This window comes from Mirounga angustirostris, unplaced genomic scaffold (genome assembly GCF_029215605.1).
Source record: "Mirounga angustirostris isolate CCGP_5_RB_7025 unplaced genomic scaffold, mMirAng1.0.hap1 SCAF_2, whole genome shotgun sequence".
Taxonomy (NCBI): domain Eukaryota; kingdom Metazoa; phylum Chordata; class Mammalia; order Carnivora; family Phocidae; genus Mirounga; species Mirounga angustirostris.
The window spans coordinates 34,414,654-34,433,720 of NW_026991710.1; the positions used below are offsets into that span (position 1 = coordinate 34,414,654).

Here is a 19,067-nt window from a genome sequence, read left to right on the forward strand (position 1 = left end):
TCTTTCTCTTTGCTCTCAAATCAATCACTAACACTTGATGTTGTGTTAAAGCTCACTTTGAGTGTTGTCTGTCTTTGCAGCTTCTGTTCTGTGTCTTCGTAAGGCCGGGACAACTTGAGGATGTGCAAACACAGTTCCTGCTAACCCCACTCACATGTTCCTGGACTGACCATTTTCCATGCCTACAGCGTACAATGGGTAGATCAGAGGATTTAATGCTCCCAGGGTGCTTTTGAGTGTTGCCTGGATTCTTAATTAGATCTCTCTCTGTTTTTTTTTAGTGGAGTCTGTCAATCTGTGGCTATAAACAGCCGCCTTCTGGTTTTCTGATGACATGATGAAAATATAAATGGATTCTGCAGATTGCATTTTATTATCTTCAATATTAAGCACTTAGATCTAGTGCTGGAGAGGATCATGGTCTGATCATGTTGATTAAATCATCCCAGGCCTGGACTTCTGTGCTGTTTCTTTGCCAACCCAAACTGAATGGATAGAAGAAGCAATTGTTATTAGAGAGAGTATAGTGGTGTAAATGCTGCAAGAAGACGTGCCTTCCGAAGGCAGTGCGGTGGGGCAGTGAAGCCTGGATTCTAGTCACATCCTTGCTGATAGCCAGCTGCGTGACCTGGAGCAAGTCACTTAATGGGCAGGACATTATTTGTCTCATCTGTGACATGAAGGGGTTGTGGTTATGACTTGGACTTATTTTGGTGTCGTGAGAAGGGATGCAGGATGACCCGATGGCGACATTGCTGGATGCTGCGTGGGAGGTGGTCTGGGGAGGGGCCACGGCAGGAGCAGAGAGGGCAGGGGGGCAGCTGCTGCTGTCATCTCGCCGAGAGGCAGCCGAGACTCAGGCTAGTTTGGTGCTGCAGAGACAGGGGGAAAATAACAGGTCTAGACTGCATTTGGAGGGACAAACCTTGCTCTTCTCATTGCTCTCAGGTCAGGGGACCCATGTCACCAATTTTGTTTTGATCTTGGTAAGTGTGAAATGTGCATTAGGTAACTAAGCGGAGACGTCAAGGAAGAAGCTGGATATTTGATTCTGGACTTCCGGGGAGACAAGTCAGGGCCACCAATGATAATGTGTGAGTTAGCACATGCCAGGTAGTTAGAGATATTTAAAGGTGAGAATATTTAAACTTATAAAAATGCCTGAGTTATTGTATGTGACATGTTTGAAGGCATGGGACTGCCCAGGGGAGGGGAGTGTGTGGCTAGAGAGAGGCCAAAAGCAAAGCGAGGAAAGGAGAAAACAGCCATGTTGCACAGGTAGGCAATGACTGAGGAAGACATATGTACGGCAACGGTGAAGAGCTATTTACCGAATGAGGTAGGAGGAAAAGCAGGGGTGTCTGGCCGTGGGGGGCGGCCTACAAGATGCAAGTGGTCCAGGCAGGGGGGAGTGATTGACTCTCAAGCTACTGAGACCTTGATGCCCATCAGCTGAGGTGTCTCTGTGGATCAGACAATGTGGTGATAAGATAATTCAAGGGGAGAACCAGGAAAGCGTGGCATCATCCACGGTCAGGCAGGAAAGACCTGTAAAGAGTATTGGAAAGAGAGAAATCAATAATGGGATCTAATTCTAGTATTGTTGCCAGTGTCGACGATGAGATTTATTGAACTCTGGCGGTGGCTCAGGCACTGTGGGAAGGGTGTGGCAAACACTGATTCATTGACTCTTGATGCAAACCTTGGAGATAGGTACAAGTATCATTTTGTACCTAGGGAGGCTGACGGTTGATAGACGTTCATTAATCTACTTATAATTTAGCTTGTGCTTGTGGAGCTCAGAGTCAGACTCATGGGTCTCAACTCAACCCTGTAAGAATTTTCAGGGAATTAAAAGTGGATAGCTTGGAGGCCCCTGAGCTATGATGATTAAGGGCAATGGGTGCTAGATACTCATTCAGGGAGTTTGGACTGTGAAAGGAAGGAGAAAAACAGGATAGTTAAAGGGGCTGGTTTGAATTAGGGTTCTTAGGAAAAGAGGGATTGCATGCTACCAGCAGGGAGATGAAGACTGCTGTGGGCCAAGGGGTAAGGTAAGGACCCGGGGGTGGGAAGGAATGGCATTGAGAGCCTTGACGGAGGAAAGAGAAAGTGTATTTCTTCCTTTTGAGGAAAGGATGAAAAGATAGGGGTAGAAACCATATACAGAGGAATGTGTATGGGGTTAGGGGCAGTGGTCCTAAAGGTTTGGCCAGACAGTTTCCATCACACTATGATTCCAAAAGCGAGGTCATTGTATATCAGTGGGGATGGTAGAGTCCTCGAGGAAGTAATTGAGAGCAACAAGCAAAATGTCATTTTGGGACTGTCTCTTTAGGAATGAAGAATTAGTGGGGAATGGGGAGAATGATTGCCAAAGAACCGCTTCCTTGCCCCCATCTTCTGGGGTATCTTTTTGTTTTAGGATCAAGGTCAACCCATACCTCTGACACACAGATCCTTTACTTCTGGGCCATGCCCACCCTGGCACCTCATGCCCTCTCACCCTCTCCCTCTCCACCTGCCTCCTTGCTGTGCTCAGCCCTTAGAACTTTTCCTCTTTGCTCAAAGAAACCTTTGTGCAGGTCTTTGTCTTGGGCAGAGAGAGTTCATTCTTTTGCTCCGATGCTGCACAGTATCGTGCTTAGGAATAAGAACTCTGCAGTCACACTACTTGGGGTTCAATCCTGGCTCTACTATTTGTTAGCTTTGTCTCCTTCAGCACCTTACCGAACCTCTCTGTGTCTAGGTTTCCTTGACTTTACAGTGGAACTAATAATAATAATAGGATCCACCTCACTAGATTTTTATGAGGATTAAATAAAACAATATTTGGATTTGGCAAGCTTTTAGAACGGAGAGGACATATGGTAGTTGGTATATGAATGTGAACTGTTAACATGCAACTGTTCCTTCAGTCATGCAATTTGTGTTAATTGCTCTTGTAGATCTGTGTCCATATTTCTCTTCCAACATCTACTGTACCGTTTGATCTTTCCCCCCTGGATTGTGGATTCTTCCTGGGTAGGGTACAGATTTTATTATTTTGGTCTCACATGCACACCTATGACATTGCCTGGCACGAAATGGGTATTCAGTAGATGATTGATTGGTTGATTGCTAATTCTATTTCAGATGAGTATGATTTATGATTGTTTATGAAGAGTTTCCATAGAAACTTGATTTGATTTTTCTAGCAACCCCACGAAGAAGACAGAAGTAGCAATGGATTTATTTCCCAGTAAATGTGAAAAATAAGAGCAATTCTGTTCTGCTTTATTTTACAGTTTAAGTGTAAAAATATGCAGAAATGTCCTTTTATTAAATAAGTCAAATATGATCAGAAGAGAAGGGAGTATAATGAGCCACAAATAATCTTCTTCAGTGAATTTTAAGGAGGTATTATTTTTCATTTACTGTTTATAGGAGGAAATCACAACCTTCTGAAAGCATACCTTTTTTTTTTTTTATTCAACAGATATTTATTGAGTATCTACTGTGAGCCAAGTACTTTTCTAGGCACAGAGTATACAACAGTGAAGAAAACAAGTAAAATTTCCCACTCTCACGTTACTGGGTGGAGTTGGGCAATAAACAAAATAAAAATGTAATATGAAGTGTACTTATTTTTGTACAATTTAGAGAAAATATCTATGTCTTTCAGAAGTTAAGTCAAAATATATTAAATTCTATATTTTTTTCAGTTGCTTGAACCCAGGGACCATCATTTTGTCAGGTAATAGAATCTCCTCTCTTAAGATCATTATAATAGGGTTTCCAACATTTATTTAAAATCCTCTTTAGCCCTGCAGTTTATTGGTGGACTGCAGTTTGTCTGCCAGATTGCTTTAAAAAAACAACAACTGAAGATGAATGAAAATGTTTCTGAAATACAGTTTGTATAAATGATAATGAATAGGCCGAGAGACTGATTCTTGGCAGTCTTTGACTATTCATGGCAATTACTTAATAACAGTGGTAACAAAGTAATTAGCAAAGTGTAGCATTTTGATATAATGTGTTACATTATAAACACATTGTGAAAATATTACCATAAATTTGTGTGGTTTTTTTATTAGACTTTTTTTTCAGTTCTCCATATTTCAGTTATTTGAATGGTTTAGAGCAGTGCCATTGACATGAACAGACTCAGAAACATAATTACCTTTTAGTTCATTGAGACGGAAATCAAATACAGGTGAGCTTACTTAATTACTTGCATAAAAATAGTGTGATGACACATTGTGATGTCCTTTTGCCTCTGCTTTTGGTTTAATTGCTAAAGTAGGTGAAAGTGTTTCTTTTCCTTTAAAACTATCAATGTTCTGGTAAGTTATCCATTCTTGAGTATTTTAATCTGACACAGCATATCCCTCCATTGCTGTAAATAACAAATATTTTAGATAGTAATGAAAGTGAATTAAACCTGAACCATAAAGCAAGGAAAGAAATCTGATATTGGGCTTTACTGAATGACACACAAGGCATGGATGCTGACATAGCTACCACCGTAAGTTCTGAGGATCTCTTCGAATGGGGAGATATGCGCAAGTTCATTATGGCCACTCTTGAAATCGTGGTGTCCAACGGCTTGGTCAGTATGTTCCTATTAGTTTTTTGTTTGTTGCTTGCTTGCTTGCTTGTTTTTCTGGTGAATGCCTTTAAGGAAGGGTAGAAACTTTGGCTTTTACTATGAGTGAGATGGGGAGGTTTTGGGGGATTTTAAGTGGAATGTGGCACGATCTAACTTTATGAGATTACCCTGGCTGCTCTTTTGAGAATAGAGGGAAGGGAGGCAAGGGTGGAGCAGTGAGGCGAGTTAAGAGACTTATCCAGGTATAAGATGATGGTGGCTTGGAGTAGGTGGTAGAATGAGAAGTAGTTGGATTTTGGCTAAGTTCTGAAGGGAAAGTCAACAGAATTTCTTAGTGGGCGTGACTGGGTGTGAGAGATATGGATCAAGTATCACAAAGCTGAATAGCTGCAAGGATGGAGTTACAAGAATTAATTGATCAGATGGGTGAGAACCAGCCGGGTGTGGAGAGCAGGATTTGGGGGAAATGATAAAGTGTTCTTAACATTTCAAGCTGCTCTTCCACTGCTAGCCCTGGCCACTGCTAGCCCTGGATGCTCCCGAACCTGGGCTCTCTCCCCACCCATTCCACTCCCAGGTCCCCATATCAGGCTCTCTTTAAGAGTTTTATTAGATCTTCCCATCCTGCTCAGTGTCCTTGGAGGGTCATCAGGAGCTCATGGTTTGGCTAGCACCATGTCTGCAAGGTTACTGAGAGTCCTTAGTTGGAATCCAGGTGGGAAGGTTAGTGAAGAGTTTGGGCGGCTATTGTTCACTTCCCCTGCTCATGGACTGTTGGTAATGGTGGTTGATTCTTGGCAGCCATATTGTTTTTTTAATAGCAATGGCTTATGCTGTCATGAAGGGAACAGTAATTAACAGACTTTAGAGTTGAAATATACAATGTGTGACAGTATAAACACATCATAAAAATGTTGTTGAGACAGGACATCCAGAATCCTGATTCCAGTGGATGGTCCTCCTTTTCTGATTCCGAACTGTTGGCTTGCTTTCTATGCTAGATCAGGGCTTTGTGAAATTTACTTTGCATATGAATCACTTGGGGATCTTTTTGGATGCTCGTTCTGATTAAGTAGATCTTGTAGAGTGTAGGAGGAAGACTGATAGTCTGTATTTCTAACACTAATTTCAGGTGAAATTCTGCTGCTATTAGTCTAAGGACCTAACTCTTCAGTGGCATGGTCCTTGTTGAATTTCTGGAGTCTGTTCAACTGTCGACCCTCTTAACCAAGATCTAGACACCTCTATGCTAAATAACTTGGGCTTGGAAGAAAGGATGGCCTTAGGGCCAGTGGAGAGCAGTGAGAAGGCTATGCTGGGACCTAATGGGCACAGAAGCAGGGAAGAAAGCAGAGTAAGAACAGAGGCAGAAATGAGCACCTTCTTCCATTTGCATGGTGCCTGTTCCCATCTCCATAACTGGCAGTCTAGGAAATTGAATTTAATCATACTACGCCTTGGAGGATGTTAATTAGTAGGCTGACTTGGGACTGTTAAATCTACTCGAAATTTTTTACTGGCTATGCGTCACATACAATATAATTTTAAATAGTACATGAGTTTTGTTTTTTAAAGATTTTATTTATTTATTTGACAGAGACAGAGATAGCGAGAGCAGGAACACAAGCAGCAGGAGTGGGAGAGGGAGAATCAGGCTTCCCCCGAGGAGGGAGCCCGATGTGGGACTCGATCCCAGGACCCTGGGATCACGACCTGAGCCGAAGGCAGATGTTTAACGACTGAGCCACCCAGGCACCCAATAGTACATGAGTATTTTAAGTAGTCGGTGGACCACCAATATTTTTTTATAACCTTGATAGTCCTGTTAACTTCTGTTTATGGTATGAATTTGGTTATCTGCTTTCCTCTCAGTTTGTGAGCCTTCTGCATGCAGTGATCATGTCTCATTTGTATTTTGGTCTCGAGGCCCTGCCCATCATCATGGCTCAATAAATGGAGAGGGGCCTGGGTTATCTTGGCCAGAGATTCTGTAATAGACCCAACTCTCTTGGGTCTCAATGTTAGTACCATTGGTGCTAGAACATAATAATTTTAACAAAAATATAAAGACCTGGGGGGAAAATGTTTTCAGAATCTTCTAATCACTTCTTGGTGAATAAAGGTTAGTTTTATAGATAATATTAGTGGTGCTTTGAGAATATAAGTTAGGACTAATAGATTCAGGAAAGAAAATGCTAAATTGTTTAAAGTCTGCATTTAAAATCTTAGCTTTTTAAAGGAGATCTTTCCTAATTTCTTTATTTTAGGAAAAAAGCTAGATATTTGCAAACTGTAAATACAAATTACTTTTTATCCTTTTTCTCACCTTCCCTTAAGTAAGAATGAGAAGATATTAACAAAGGACTATTTTTCTTTTTTCCCTTTTTCTTCCTTTCTCTTCCTTCATTTCTTTCTTTCTTTCAGGAAAGTTTTAGGAAAATAGAGAAGATTTAAAGAAGAAGATAAAAATCACACCTGCTTCCCACCATGAAGAGATGGTCATATTTTCTGTGTGTGTGTATGCATGTGTGTACATGTATCTGTATCTGTCCATTTTGTAAAATTTTTGTCTGGTTTTGCAATCAGGGTAACACTGGCCTGATAGAATGAATTGAGAAGTATGCTTTCCTCTTCAATTGTCTGGAATAGTTTGTGTAGAATTGCATTATTTCTTCCTTATATATTTGTTGTAATTTACCAGATAAACCTTCTGGGACTGACATTTTCTTTTGGGAAAGTTACCCATTTCTTTGTTGAATGAACTTGGGTTGTTTGTGTCAAGAAATTTATCCAGTTCATTTAAGTTGGTAAATATATTGAGATGAATTTATTTATAATATTCCCTGTTATCATTTTAATGTCTATAAAATCTGTAATGATGTCATCTCTGTCATTCCTGATGTTGGTAATTTGTGTCTTTCTTTTTTGTCTAAAAACCAAAGGTTGTCTGTCTTATTAGCTAAAGATTTATCAACCTGGCTAAATGTTTCCCAGTTTTATTGGTCTCAAGTAAATAGCTTTTGATTTCATTGATTTTTCTCTATTGCGCTTTGGTTTTCTATTTGATTTGATTTCAACTGATATAGTTTCCCCCCTTTTTTTCTACTTGATTTGGGCTTAATTTGCTTAAGGAAGAAAGAAAATTCATTGATTTGAGATTTTCTTTTCTGATATAGGTGTTTTGTGCTATACATTTCCCCAAAATACTGATTTAGTGTCTTTCCATACGTTTTTACATAGCCATATTCTTTCACTACAAAATATATTCTAATTTCTTTTTATTTCTTCTTTGATCAGTGGGTTGTTTTTTACATTGTGTTACTTAGTTTAAAATTATTTGGAGATTTTTTCCCAGAGATGTTTCTGTTGTTAATTTCTAATTTAATTCCATTGTGGTCAGATGGCATGCTTTTTTTGTGAATTGAATTAAGTTTATAAATAAAATGACTTTCTCTTGTTTACTGACACAGAAGTTGTTCTATCTCAATACATGTTCATTGTGAACTTAAGAAGAAAAAAATACGTATTCTGCCCTTGTAGGGTGAAGTATTGTTGAAATATAAGTTAAGTCAATTTGGTTGACAGTGTTGTTCAAGTCTTCTATATCCTTATTGATTTTTTGTTTGCTTGTTCTGTAAGTTATGGGAGAGAGATAATATATTTCTGACTCTAGTTTTGAATTTGTCTATTTCTACTTGCAGATCTGTTTTGGCTTTTGTATTTTGAAGTTTTTATTACATATAAAAATGTTTAGGATTTTTTGATCTTCCTGATTAGCTAAACCCTTTGTCATAATGAAATGACTTTCTCTGTCCTTGATATTCTTTGCTCTAAAAGTTTTTTTGTTTGATATTAATACCCAGTTTTTAAAAATTAACATTAGCATATTATTATCTTATTCCTTTCTTCCATTTTTAACCTACTTCTTTTTTTTTTTTTTAAGATTTTATTTGTGTATTTGACAGAGAGAGACACAGTGAGAGAAGGAACACAAGCAGGGGGAGTGGGAGAGGGAGAAGCAGGCTTCCTGCTGAGCAGGGAGCCTGATGCGGACCCTGAGATCATGACCTGAGCCTAAGGCAGACGCTCAATGTCTGAGCCACCCAGGCGCCCCTAACCTACTTCTATCTTTATATTTAAAGTGCATTTCTCCTAGGCAGCACATAGTTCAGTCTTGCTTTTTTTCCATTATGACAATCTCTGTCTTTTAATTGGGGATGTTTAGGCCATTTATATTTAATGCACTTATAGATATGCTTAGGTTTAAGTCTACGGTATTGTTATTTACTTTTTATTTATTTCATCTATTCTGTATTCTCTTTTCCTCTTTTTTCTTTTTGCCTTTTTTAATTGTTAAGAGTATTTTGGGGGCTCCTGGGTGGCTCAGTTGTTAAGCGTCTGCATTCGGCTCAGGTCATGATCGCAGGGTCCTGGGATCAAGCCCTGTGTTGGGCTCCCTGCTCTGCAGGAAGCCTGCTTCTCCCTCTCCCACTCCCCCTGCTTATGTTCCCTCTCTCGCTGTCTTTCTCTCTGCCAAATAAATAAATAAGATCTTTAAAAAAAAGAGTATTTTTTATGATTCCATTTTATCTCCCTTCTAAACTTGTTAACTATAACTTATTTTGCTACTTTAGAGGTTGCTTTAGGGTTTTATAGTATGCATATTTATCTGGCATACCGCAGATAGTCAATATACTTATTGAATGAACCAGTGAGTGCCCTGGTGCCTGGGTCAAAGGGCTGCTGAGAGCCAGAGGTATCAAGAATCAGTCCTGTGCTATTAGTCATGCTTTTCCAGATTTTATTTTCCTCTTTCACACCAAGTTATTATGGATATTGGCTCTAGTATTCCTGTCTTGATGTTTGTCTTTTGAGGTTAGGTGTCTGTACATACCCGCATCTGTCCCCTTAATGTTTTAACAGATAGATACTTTATCCTTAGGTGGAGGCTTCTGCAGGCTTTTTTGAACGTGTGTGTGTGTTGAGGCTGTGACCTTGACCTACCGTGGCCAAGCCCCAAAAGTAACTTCCTTATCAGGAAGAACAGACACTTTTTGAGCTATTGGGTAGGAAAAAGCTTCAAAATAATGGTCTAAATTTAAGATTAGCTGATCTCAGCAAACTACACAAGGAAAGGAAATTCAGACCTAACAGATTTTCCCCATTCTTGGAATGCCGCCAATTATTTGAAGGCTCTAAAATGTTAAAAAAAAAAAATCATTGATCTTCCTGATTAAAAAAGAAAAATTTATGCTTTCTCTCTCTCACTCTCTCTCTCTTTTTTTTCCCAGCAAGTAACGGGCAGAAGTTTTGGTGATAAAGATTTTCGGACAGGATTAGAAAATGGAATCCTTCTCTGCGAGTAAGTATAGCCTATTATTCAGTTGGTTTTAGTCAAGAAAAATCATTAATGCCATTCAGTTCATCTGTAAAAATTTGTATTTCATTTCGAATTTATTCACAGCTTGATTCTGAAATTTTTAAAAATCACTGGGCTAGGCAGTACACATAAGTAGGTGAGGGAGTTTTAGTGTATAGTAGGGAGTGGTGGGGACTGTGACAATTTCTAATTAGATAAAGAAGTATCTGGTAACTGCTGCTCAGCTCCAGCCAACATTTACAGTGTAGGAATCTGGGCCCCAGGTAATGGGAAGGATGTGGACCCAACTGTAGTAAAAGTAGCAGCTTTTCTCCCCCTTTCCCCCAAAACAAAAGCAGTTTGTGCCAAGTGAAAGCAATGCATCTACTTACTTACAGCATCTTAAAACATGACAGGTGATACGCCTCACTGGGCTTGCTCCCTGATGTATTTTGGATATATTCAGTTTATGCTAATGGCAAATTTCAAACATGAACAATAACTGCAATGCTTAGTTTTTATGTTTTGAACCCAGATTTTGTCATAAAGTACTGCTGTGATGATGGATTCAAGAGCTTTCTGTGAAGTGGTTCTAGACACAAAATAAGCGAGCACCTTAACACTTACAGGTGGATGAACATATCCTTTAAGATCTCAAATTTTGAATTTAATAGGTTCTGTAATTTGGATCATGCCTTTTGTTCTATTGAAGTGAAATGTACACACAGGAAATGCACAGCTCCAAATACACAGTCCGATGGGGTTTGAGAACTGTGTCCATGCATGTAGCCGACACCCTGATCAAGAAAGAGGACAGCAGGTGCCCTCCCGTCCCTTCCCAATCCATCTCCACCACCTCTAGAAAAGCACTGTTCTCATGTCCATCACCATAACATTTATTTGCCTTATATCTTGAACTTTATGTAAGTGAAATTACATAGAATGAGTGCACCCTTATTTTGGCGACTTCCAGAATATTGTTTGGGACCCACTGAAGTAGTTGAAAGACTTTGGATTTTGGAACCTGAGAACTAGAAACTCAAGTCTTAAATCATTTAACCTCCTTGAGTCTCAATTTTTCTATCTAAAATGGTAATTAGAAAGTGCTAACTTTTGCCTATTTCATAAACTTTTTGTGAATTTCAACAGGATAGTGTGGATGAGGTGCTTTTAAAAATTACATTTGCCACAGAAATGTTAATTATTGTGCAGCACCGCTCAACACAGTTCACGCCAGCGATTTTTCCTGCTCCCACTGTCCTTTTTCCTTCGAAGGGAAATTCACATGCCCTGATTGCCACTTCCATGCATTCCTTCCTGTGGAGCCTCTTCTCTCTTCTCATACTTTACTTCCTTCACTGCCTCTTTTCCCTTTATTAAGTCTAAATTAGAGCTCATCTCTTAGATAAACCATAATTAGTTTAGCATCTCACCAGGAACAAACTCCAGGCAGACTCCAAACATTTCCCCTTGTGTTCTAACACCTGCTTTTCCAATGATTCTGGGCTTAGCCTTCTCCTGATGTTAACAGACTAGCCATAGTCTGATCTAATATACGTGCATTGTACTCTCTTAACTCTGTTGAAGTGGGTCTTTGGTACCAATTTTTGTATACCTAACATTTGCTCCAAAGACTCTTGTAGGTGTTCACCTCTCCACTATACTCCCATGAATAAATCTGTCAGGGAGTAGTATTGCCTGCCAGACTTTGGATGGAGCAGGTTCATCTGAAGATGAGGCTCTGGGTCTAGAGACTTTTGCATGCATAGAACTTGCTTCTTGGGGCGCCTGGGTGGCTCAGTCGGTTAAGCGTCTGCCTTCGGCTCAGGTCATGATCCCAAGGTCCTGGGATCAAGCCCCACATCAGGCTCCCTGCTCAGCGGAGATCTGCTTCTCCCTCTCCCTCTGCCCGGCCCCCCTGCTTGTGTGCTCTCTCTCTCTCTCTCTCAAATAAATAAATAAAATCTTAAAAAAAAAAAAAGAACTTGCTTCTTACCTAGATGAAGAGGTTGAGTTAGAGGATGGAGTCTGTCATGTGAGCAATGGCACTCCCGGTGGCCTTTTTCAAGCGCGTTAATGAATGTTAGGGTTGTTTAGGCGCGGGGCTTGGTTCTAGGCCATGGTTAGGAAACATTATGGTTAGACAAGAGGGAGGCACAGATTATAGCCAGGGGCCTCTTTAAATAAATAAAGGGTTTGGATTGCCGACAGCCAAGAGTGAAGCGAAGGGAACTGGCCAACACGGAGGCTTGGACAAGTGTTACTGACTGCGTACATAGGCCAAAACTCAAGATAAGTGAGTTATTGTCTAAGTCTTCTACCCGTGGAGGATTAGACTCACTGGTGTAGTTGAAGGAGGCTGAGGGCCAGGGAGGGTCAAGTCCTGGCTTCCCTGTGGGACTCCAGCTGGCTGCCCTGGGCAAAGAGTTTGCTAAGCTGGAATGAACTGCGTCGGTAGCCTGGGGCAAGGAGAGCCATTACGGGAGCCCCAGCCAGGGCCTTTGAGGGAAAGCTGGGTCAGCAGCTGGAGAAACCAGATGCAAATACATTTCTAAGTCCAGGAGCCACGGAGCATGAGAAGCAAAGGCATGGCCCTGGAGCTGAATGCACTGAAGGTTGGGAGCAATGGAGGAGCGAGACTTTTCCCTCCTCTTTGGTTGGGGCAGAGGCATGGGGAGGTTTTTTCTGAGCTGAAATGTACCATGCTGCTGCAGCCTGAGAGTAGCAGGTGTGTTTCCTGAGACTTGTATCCAGAGACCAGTCTGACAAGGAGGAGACTTACAGTGTTCCAGGGGTGGAGTTGGTTGATGGCAAGGACCCCAAAAGGCAGGAAACTCAGTTTGGAGGCTCCCAGACAGTGGATCCATACAGGTTTTAGACACCTGTCTTTGGAGAGTAGATGAGAATGCATCAGGCTGTGCCACTCTTTAGAACCAGAGGGAATTTTGTGGATGCTGGTGATTAAGGGGTTCTAACTCAAAACCTCCACCCATGTAGCAACATTTAACAATGTAAGAAGAACTCCCTATAATTTCAAATTTCGAAAACTAGCAATTCAGCTCTTCTGAGATGAAGGCTTTCATAACATACAGCCCTCTTTTTAAAAATTGTTGGGGCTTTTCAACTTTGTATTATTCTGAACAGAAGCCCAGTTGGTGTCTTGTAATAGTGTTATGACCCCAGCTGAAAAATCCACGACGGCCTCAGTGAATGATTCCTTTTGTTCAACAAACTCTCATCTTTTTGTGTGAGTTAGATCGGCTCTATAGGGTGGTTACAACTGGAGAGACATCATGCTCTTTGTTCACGAAACATTTCCTGAGTTGTTTGTGAGTCTGAAAAAAATTCATAGTCCTCGTCAAACAGAGGGCATCCTTCTGGTCCTGGGGTCTGATTTTTTTTTCTTGCCAAACTTTCATGTGGCCTGTAAGGACTATCATCATACCCATTACAGAGGAGTTAAGTGGGGCACAGAGGATTAAATCACTTGTCTAAGATTATTCAGATAAGAAAGATTTACATTCAGAAGTCTGATTTCTTAGCTTTTACTCTTAACAGCTGTCCTGTGCCTACAATGGAGGTTTTAATGGGAGAGAAAAGAAAGAGGTTTGGGGTTGGTGATGTTGGCATGGGATTGGTGCCAGAAAACGTCAAGTGTGGGGAGGAGGGCAGTACAGAGGATAGCCACTGGGTCTCAACTGGACAGAACATGAAGAAGGATGGCATGGGGTTGGTGGTCTTGGGATGTAAGCATCAAAGGCCTGGTGGGCCTTCTTCTTCTTCTTCTTTTTTTTAAGATTATTTATTTTAGGGGCGCCTGGGTGGCTCAGTTATCAAGTGTCTGCCTTCGGCTCAGGTCATGATGCCAGGGTCCTGGGATCGAGCCCCGCATCGGGCTCCCTGCTCGGCGGGGAGCCTGCTTCTCCCTCTCCCACTCCCCCTGTTTGTGTTCCCTCTCTTGCTGTGTCTCTCTCTGTCAAATAAATAAATAAAATCTTTAAAAAAAAATAAAGATTATTTATTTGAGAGAGAGAGAGACCACGAGTGGTGGGAGGGGCAGAGGGAGAGGAGAGAGACAATCTCCAGCAGACTCCCCACTGAGCATGGAGCCCGACATGGGTCTCGATCCCAGGCACTGAGATCATGACCTGAACTGAAATCAAAGTTGGATGCTTAACTGACTGAGCCACCCAGGCACCCCTGGTGGTCCTCCTTAAGACAAGGAGGCAAGTCCAGTAAGAGTGAAAGCATGAGAGAGCTGAGAGGATAAGGAGGCTGTAGTCTGGGGAGAAGGTAGGGGTTTCTGTTTTCTTAGGTAGAGCCGTCAGGCTAGGTGAGACAAAGGAGAGGGCTGGATGTGTACTAAAGACTACAAAGACAAGGGAGAAAAGACCGGCACCTCCAGGTAGCACGGAAGGTGGAAACTGAGTAGGATCAGAGTCGTCCTGGGCGCTCTTTCGCTCTGCCTGGGAAGTACAGTACCCCTGGCTTTGCACGGGCTTGCCCGGAGTGCCGTGATACTTACACAGGAACGTATAACTTACAGCAAGAGCAAGCACAGACTAGACCGCATGTGCCAAGGAGAATTACAGTAGATATGTTTTGCTATCATCATTTTGCTCTTCCTCGGTTGTTTTTGCCAAGTGTGTGTACTTGAAGCTTGGAGGTCAAATGCCCAAATGATGTGAGTCCTCTGCGGAGCAGTAAATAAACTGTCTGGGGTCAAAATGTGAGCATGCTGCAAATGTGTGACAAGTGTCATGCTGTTAGAAATGTTAACCAAATACGGCATGATGTCCTGGAGGACTTCAGGGTTTAAAAGGAAGGCTGCAAACAATCATTCCCTAAGGAAGACCCTCCCAGGACAGTCACTGATGACTGGTCATCTCCTTCCCAACACCCAGAGCAGACGGTTCTGAAATAAATCCAGAAAGGAAAGTTTCTGACTTGTTTTCCTGACTCTGACTTTATTATTTAGGTAGAACTCTGTGGAATTCTGTCTATACCAGGGGTTGGCAACAGGCTTGGCCTGTTTTTGTCCTGGCTTTCTTTCTTTTTTTTTTTTTTAAGATTTTATTTATTTATTTGAGAGAGAGAGAGAGAATGAGAGAGAGAGAGAGAGAGAGCATGAGAGGGGGGAGGGTCAGAGGGAGAAGCAGACTCCCCGCCGAGCAGGGAGCCCGACGTGGGACTCGATCCCGGGACTCCAGGATCATGACCTGAGCCGAAGGCAGATGTTTAACCAACTGAGGAAGCCAGGCACCTCAAAATTTGAAATGATTTAAAGACTCATTCACAGGGGAATAATTACTGAAGGCATGGAATATCCATTTGCTAAAACATCATAGAGTCATTAACATTTTCTTTTTTTTTATATTTATTTACTTATTTTATTTTTTTAAAGATTTTATTTATTTATTTGAGAGAGAGAGAATGAGAGACAGAGAGCATGAGAGGGAGGAGGGTCAGAGGGAGAAGCAGACTCCCCGCCGAGCAGGGAGCCCGATGTGGGACTCGATCCCGGGACTCCGGGATCATGACCTGAGCCGAAGGCATTCGCTTAACCAGCTGAGCCACCCAGGCGCCCCTGGCTTTCTTTCTTGCTCAGGATGGATTTTACATTTTAAAAGGGTTGGAAATGACACGAAACAAGAGTTTGTATATGGCTCCGAGAGCCTAGCATATTTACTGTCTGGTCCTTTACAGAAAAAGTTTGTCAGCCCATAAGGACTACGGGATAAATTTTAGATGTAATTGTTTACCCTCATAAAGTTAAGTAATTGAGTTTGGGCAGTGCAAAAATGCTATGTAGGAAAATAAAATAACTTTTTAGAGAAGGTTTTCTCAGGACTTTTCATAAGTCCTCCCCCAACTTTTTATTTTGAAAAAATTTCAAACTTATAGATAAGTGACAAGAATAATATAAGGATTCCGCATATACCTTACCTGCAACTAGAAGCAAATGGTTCAGGAAAAGAGAGGCCTATGCGAAAGAGATAAAGTAAGAATGGCAAAATGAGCATACCGTTGACCCTTGAAAAACATGGTTTGAACTGTGTGGGTCCACTTCTATGTGGACGTTTTCCATAAATACAGTCCAGTCCTGCAAATGTATTTTCTCTTCCTTATGATTTTCTTAGTATTTTCTTTTCCCTAGCTGACTTTATTGTAGGAATACAGTATATAATAATATAATATACAAAATATATGTTAATTGACTATCGATGTTATCGATAAGGCTTCTGGGCAACAGCAGGCTAATAGTTGGTAAGTTTTGGAGGAATCAGAAATTCTAGGTGGGTTTTCAACTGTGCAAGGGGTCAGCGCTCCTCCCCCGCCCCCTGTGTTCAAGGGGCAGCTCCCACGGCATCTCGTTCTAGGGTGTGTGCTCTCCTGTCTTCTCTGTAGTTTGAGTTCTCATCCTCCCCCACCCTCTTTACTTTCTTTTTTGTTATCATCCAAAGATGTACCTTTAAGAAAAGCCAGTTCCGATTCTTTTATGAGTGAGCACGGCGGAAAGTGAGTGGATTGGGAAAACGCATAGGTTGAATCCTATGAAATTGTGTAAATAGCCGAAAACCGGTCAGAAAATGTGGTTTCATATGGTTCAACCTCGTTAACAGCTCACGTTGTCGGTATGTGTCCATGTGTCCTCGCGCCACTTACCTGACCTCCCAGAGCCCCAGTTTCCTTAGCTGTAACCAAAATAATTGTACCTGATTACGAGGGTTGCTCTGAGGATTAAATGAATTGATCATATGGATACATCTCTTTGTTCAGTGCTTGGAAGGTAGCAGGCCCTTAACTGTTAACTGTGGTTCCCTTCGTCTATGAAATGGGGAAGTCCCTACCTCCTCAGGTCCCTGAGAGAGTCCGGTAAGAGAGTACTGCAGAGCGCTCGGCAGTGTCTGGTGCTTGCTTGGTGCTCTGGACCCCTAGCTGTTCTCATTATGATCGTTGGAAACAGGCCCAAAGTCAATTATGAATATGACATAGTCAATGCAACTCTGTGTCACTGTGCACCCATCAGCTCTTTCTCTCGGGGCTGCCAACAAGCCATGGGATGCACGTACTGGGATTTTACTTTCCAGCTTGTCTTGCCTAGCCTGTGATCAAAAACTGGGCAAGAAAGTTTGGGACCTTTACAAACCTGATCATCTGTGAATAATGAGCTTTGGCTGGCAGAGCTTGAGACCTCGAGTGATTGTTTTGAAAACAGTAACCTTGACCTCTGTGGTGATGTCATTTCCTCCCACTCTCGCCAGCCTGTCGCAGTTTCTTTCTCTGGGAAGCTGTTCCAGAACCCTCCAGGCAGCGTTAGTAGGTTCCTGTCCCGCTTCTAAGACCTGTGCTACCTCCGCCCTAGTGCATATCCCAGTCCACTTCCTGTACCGGAGTGAAAGCTTCCCACAGATCCCTTCTGTTTATCTTGGTATTTACTGCCCTGGACACTGGTCTGACAGACATAACAGCTCTGTTACAGGCACTTGCTGAATACAGTGAGTTCAGCAGCGAGATTGCTCCCTGGGCTACCTAATCATCGGTGACCTTAACTTTGTCCCAGTCTTAGCTGTCATTGTCAGTATTATCCTCTGGTTCTGTCCCCTCTCCTCTCCTCTTCTCCCCTCCCCTGCCCTCCTCTTTCTCACCTTCCCTGTCCTCCTCTTTCTCTCCTTTTTCCTCTTTCCTCCTCTGCCTCCCTCCCCTCCCCTCACTTCTCTCCACACACACACACACACACACACACACACACACTTTTACATAAACAACAGACCCATCCTTGAAGACTAAAGACCAAAGCATAGAAGTACCTACTTTAAGTATAAGGTTCTCCACTACAGCTCCATCTTCTTTGGAGTTAATAGAGGTTGAACTTACAGGTTTTGTTCAGCAGACACATTTTCTTGGAATGCAAAGTCTGAGTATGTCAGTTTGCAAATGAGTGACCAGTAGAGAATGTCCTAGTGGATTTTTGTCTCAGTTCTTATGTTGGTGAAACAATTTTCTGAAGATAAGAAATCTGTTGGCAAACACTTGTTTATATCATTGCTGATGGATGAGCTGCTTATTCTAAGAAGGAAGGCTTGTCTTGGATTCTTGTCCTGATTTCAGCATGAGATGTGGTGTGCCACAGATATGTGCTAGCCTTCTAGGACAGGTTGAGAGTTGATGGTGTGTCTTTGCATAGAGACATTTTGTCACATGGAGGGTTTGTTAGATATTGACCATGTTCTGCACAGCCTCAGAATAGGAACTGGGGGCCATGAAAAGGGAATGGAAGGCTCAATCTTGATCTTCAGGAGTTTTATAATGCATTTGGGGCTTGAACACATGCACAAAACAGTGTGTGAATAGCAGTATAAACCAGTGGGTGAGTAAATGTAAGTGACCAAGATTTAATTGCCAAGATTTACTAAGCAGTTAAACAAAGAGAGATTGTTATTGTTTGGGAGACAGTTACTGGGAAGCTATTGCATCAACTGAATTTTACTTAAGATGAGAACAGGCTGAGGGAAAGACAAGGGCATCGGGCTTGGAGACAAGAGCAGAAGGCAAGGTTTAAAGTCAGGAAGGAGTATGCCGTGTTTGGCATACATAAAAGAGATCTACTCTGACAGTGAGGAGGCCTTCTCTTCCTTCATCCAACTAAGCTTTGTAAGAACCCACTTACAAGTATGGTAAGTTACTAGAAAGCCTAGTACATTATGCAATAAAATCATGTAACAGGGGCGCCCTGCTCAGATCTGTAATCTAAATCCTGACTCCATATGGAATATAAACTCAGATTCTCTTGTGGAAGAAGCATTAAGATAGAGACCTGAATGAAGAGTAGAGATTAGCCAGGAGAGAGGGAAGGGAGATGGAAGTAGGGAGGAAGCATCTTCTAGACTGAAGGAGTAGTATGTCTGAGGTCCCTAAGATAGAAGCACCGTGCATTGGAGGAATTAGAAGGACTCATTTGGCCAAAATGTAAGAAACTGCGGGAGGGTGGGGGGAGGGATGATGGTGTGAGATGAGAGTAGATGGAGAGGAGGAGGCAGGGGCACGATTGCTCAGGGCGTTGGTAGCCATGGAAAGATTTTTGGGTTCGACTTCCAGAGCAATAGAAATAAG

General features: G+C 41.9%; 1 protein-coding gene and 1 long non-coding RNA gene across 16 annotated transcripts in view; one reads left to right on the forward strand and one right to left on the reverse strand.

The window, feature by feature from the left end:
- Positions 1-19,067, forward strand: part of LIMCH1 (LIM and calponin homology domains 1) — a 321,642-nt gene that overhangs the window by 115,115 nt on the left and 187,460 nt on the right. For all 14 annotated transcript variants that reach the window (XM_045881234.3, XM_045881236.3, XM_045881235.3 and 11 more), the window contains one exon: positions 9,886-9,956. In XM_045881234.3, coding sequence (XP_045737190.1) covers positions 9,886-9,956 — 71 coding nt within the window. Of the gene's footprint in view, positions 1-9,885; positions 9,957-19,067 lie in introns of those variants that run through there.
- LOC135363585 (uncharacterized) lies at positions 567-17,896 on the reverse strand. Of its 2 annotated transcripts, XR_010409343.1 has the most exons (5): positions 17,769-17,856; positions 15,900-15,936; positions 12,736-12,839; positions 1,332-1,548; positions 567-872 (listed from the first exon to the last, which is right to left on the reverse strand). It is a non-coding gene; the product is annotated as an uncharacterized LOC135363585 (long non-coding RNA). The 2 variants fall into 2 exon arrangements; XR_010409344.1 differs by lacking the exon at positions 15,900-15,936 and having other exon boundaries at positions 17,769-17,896.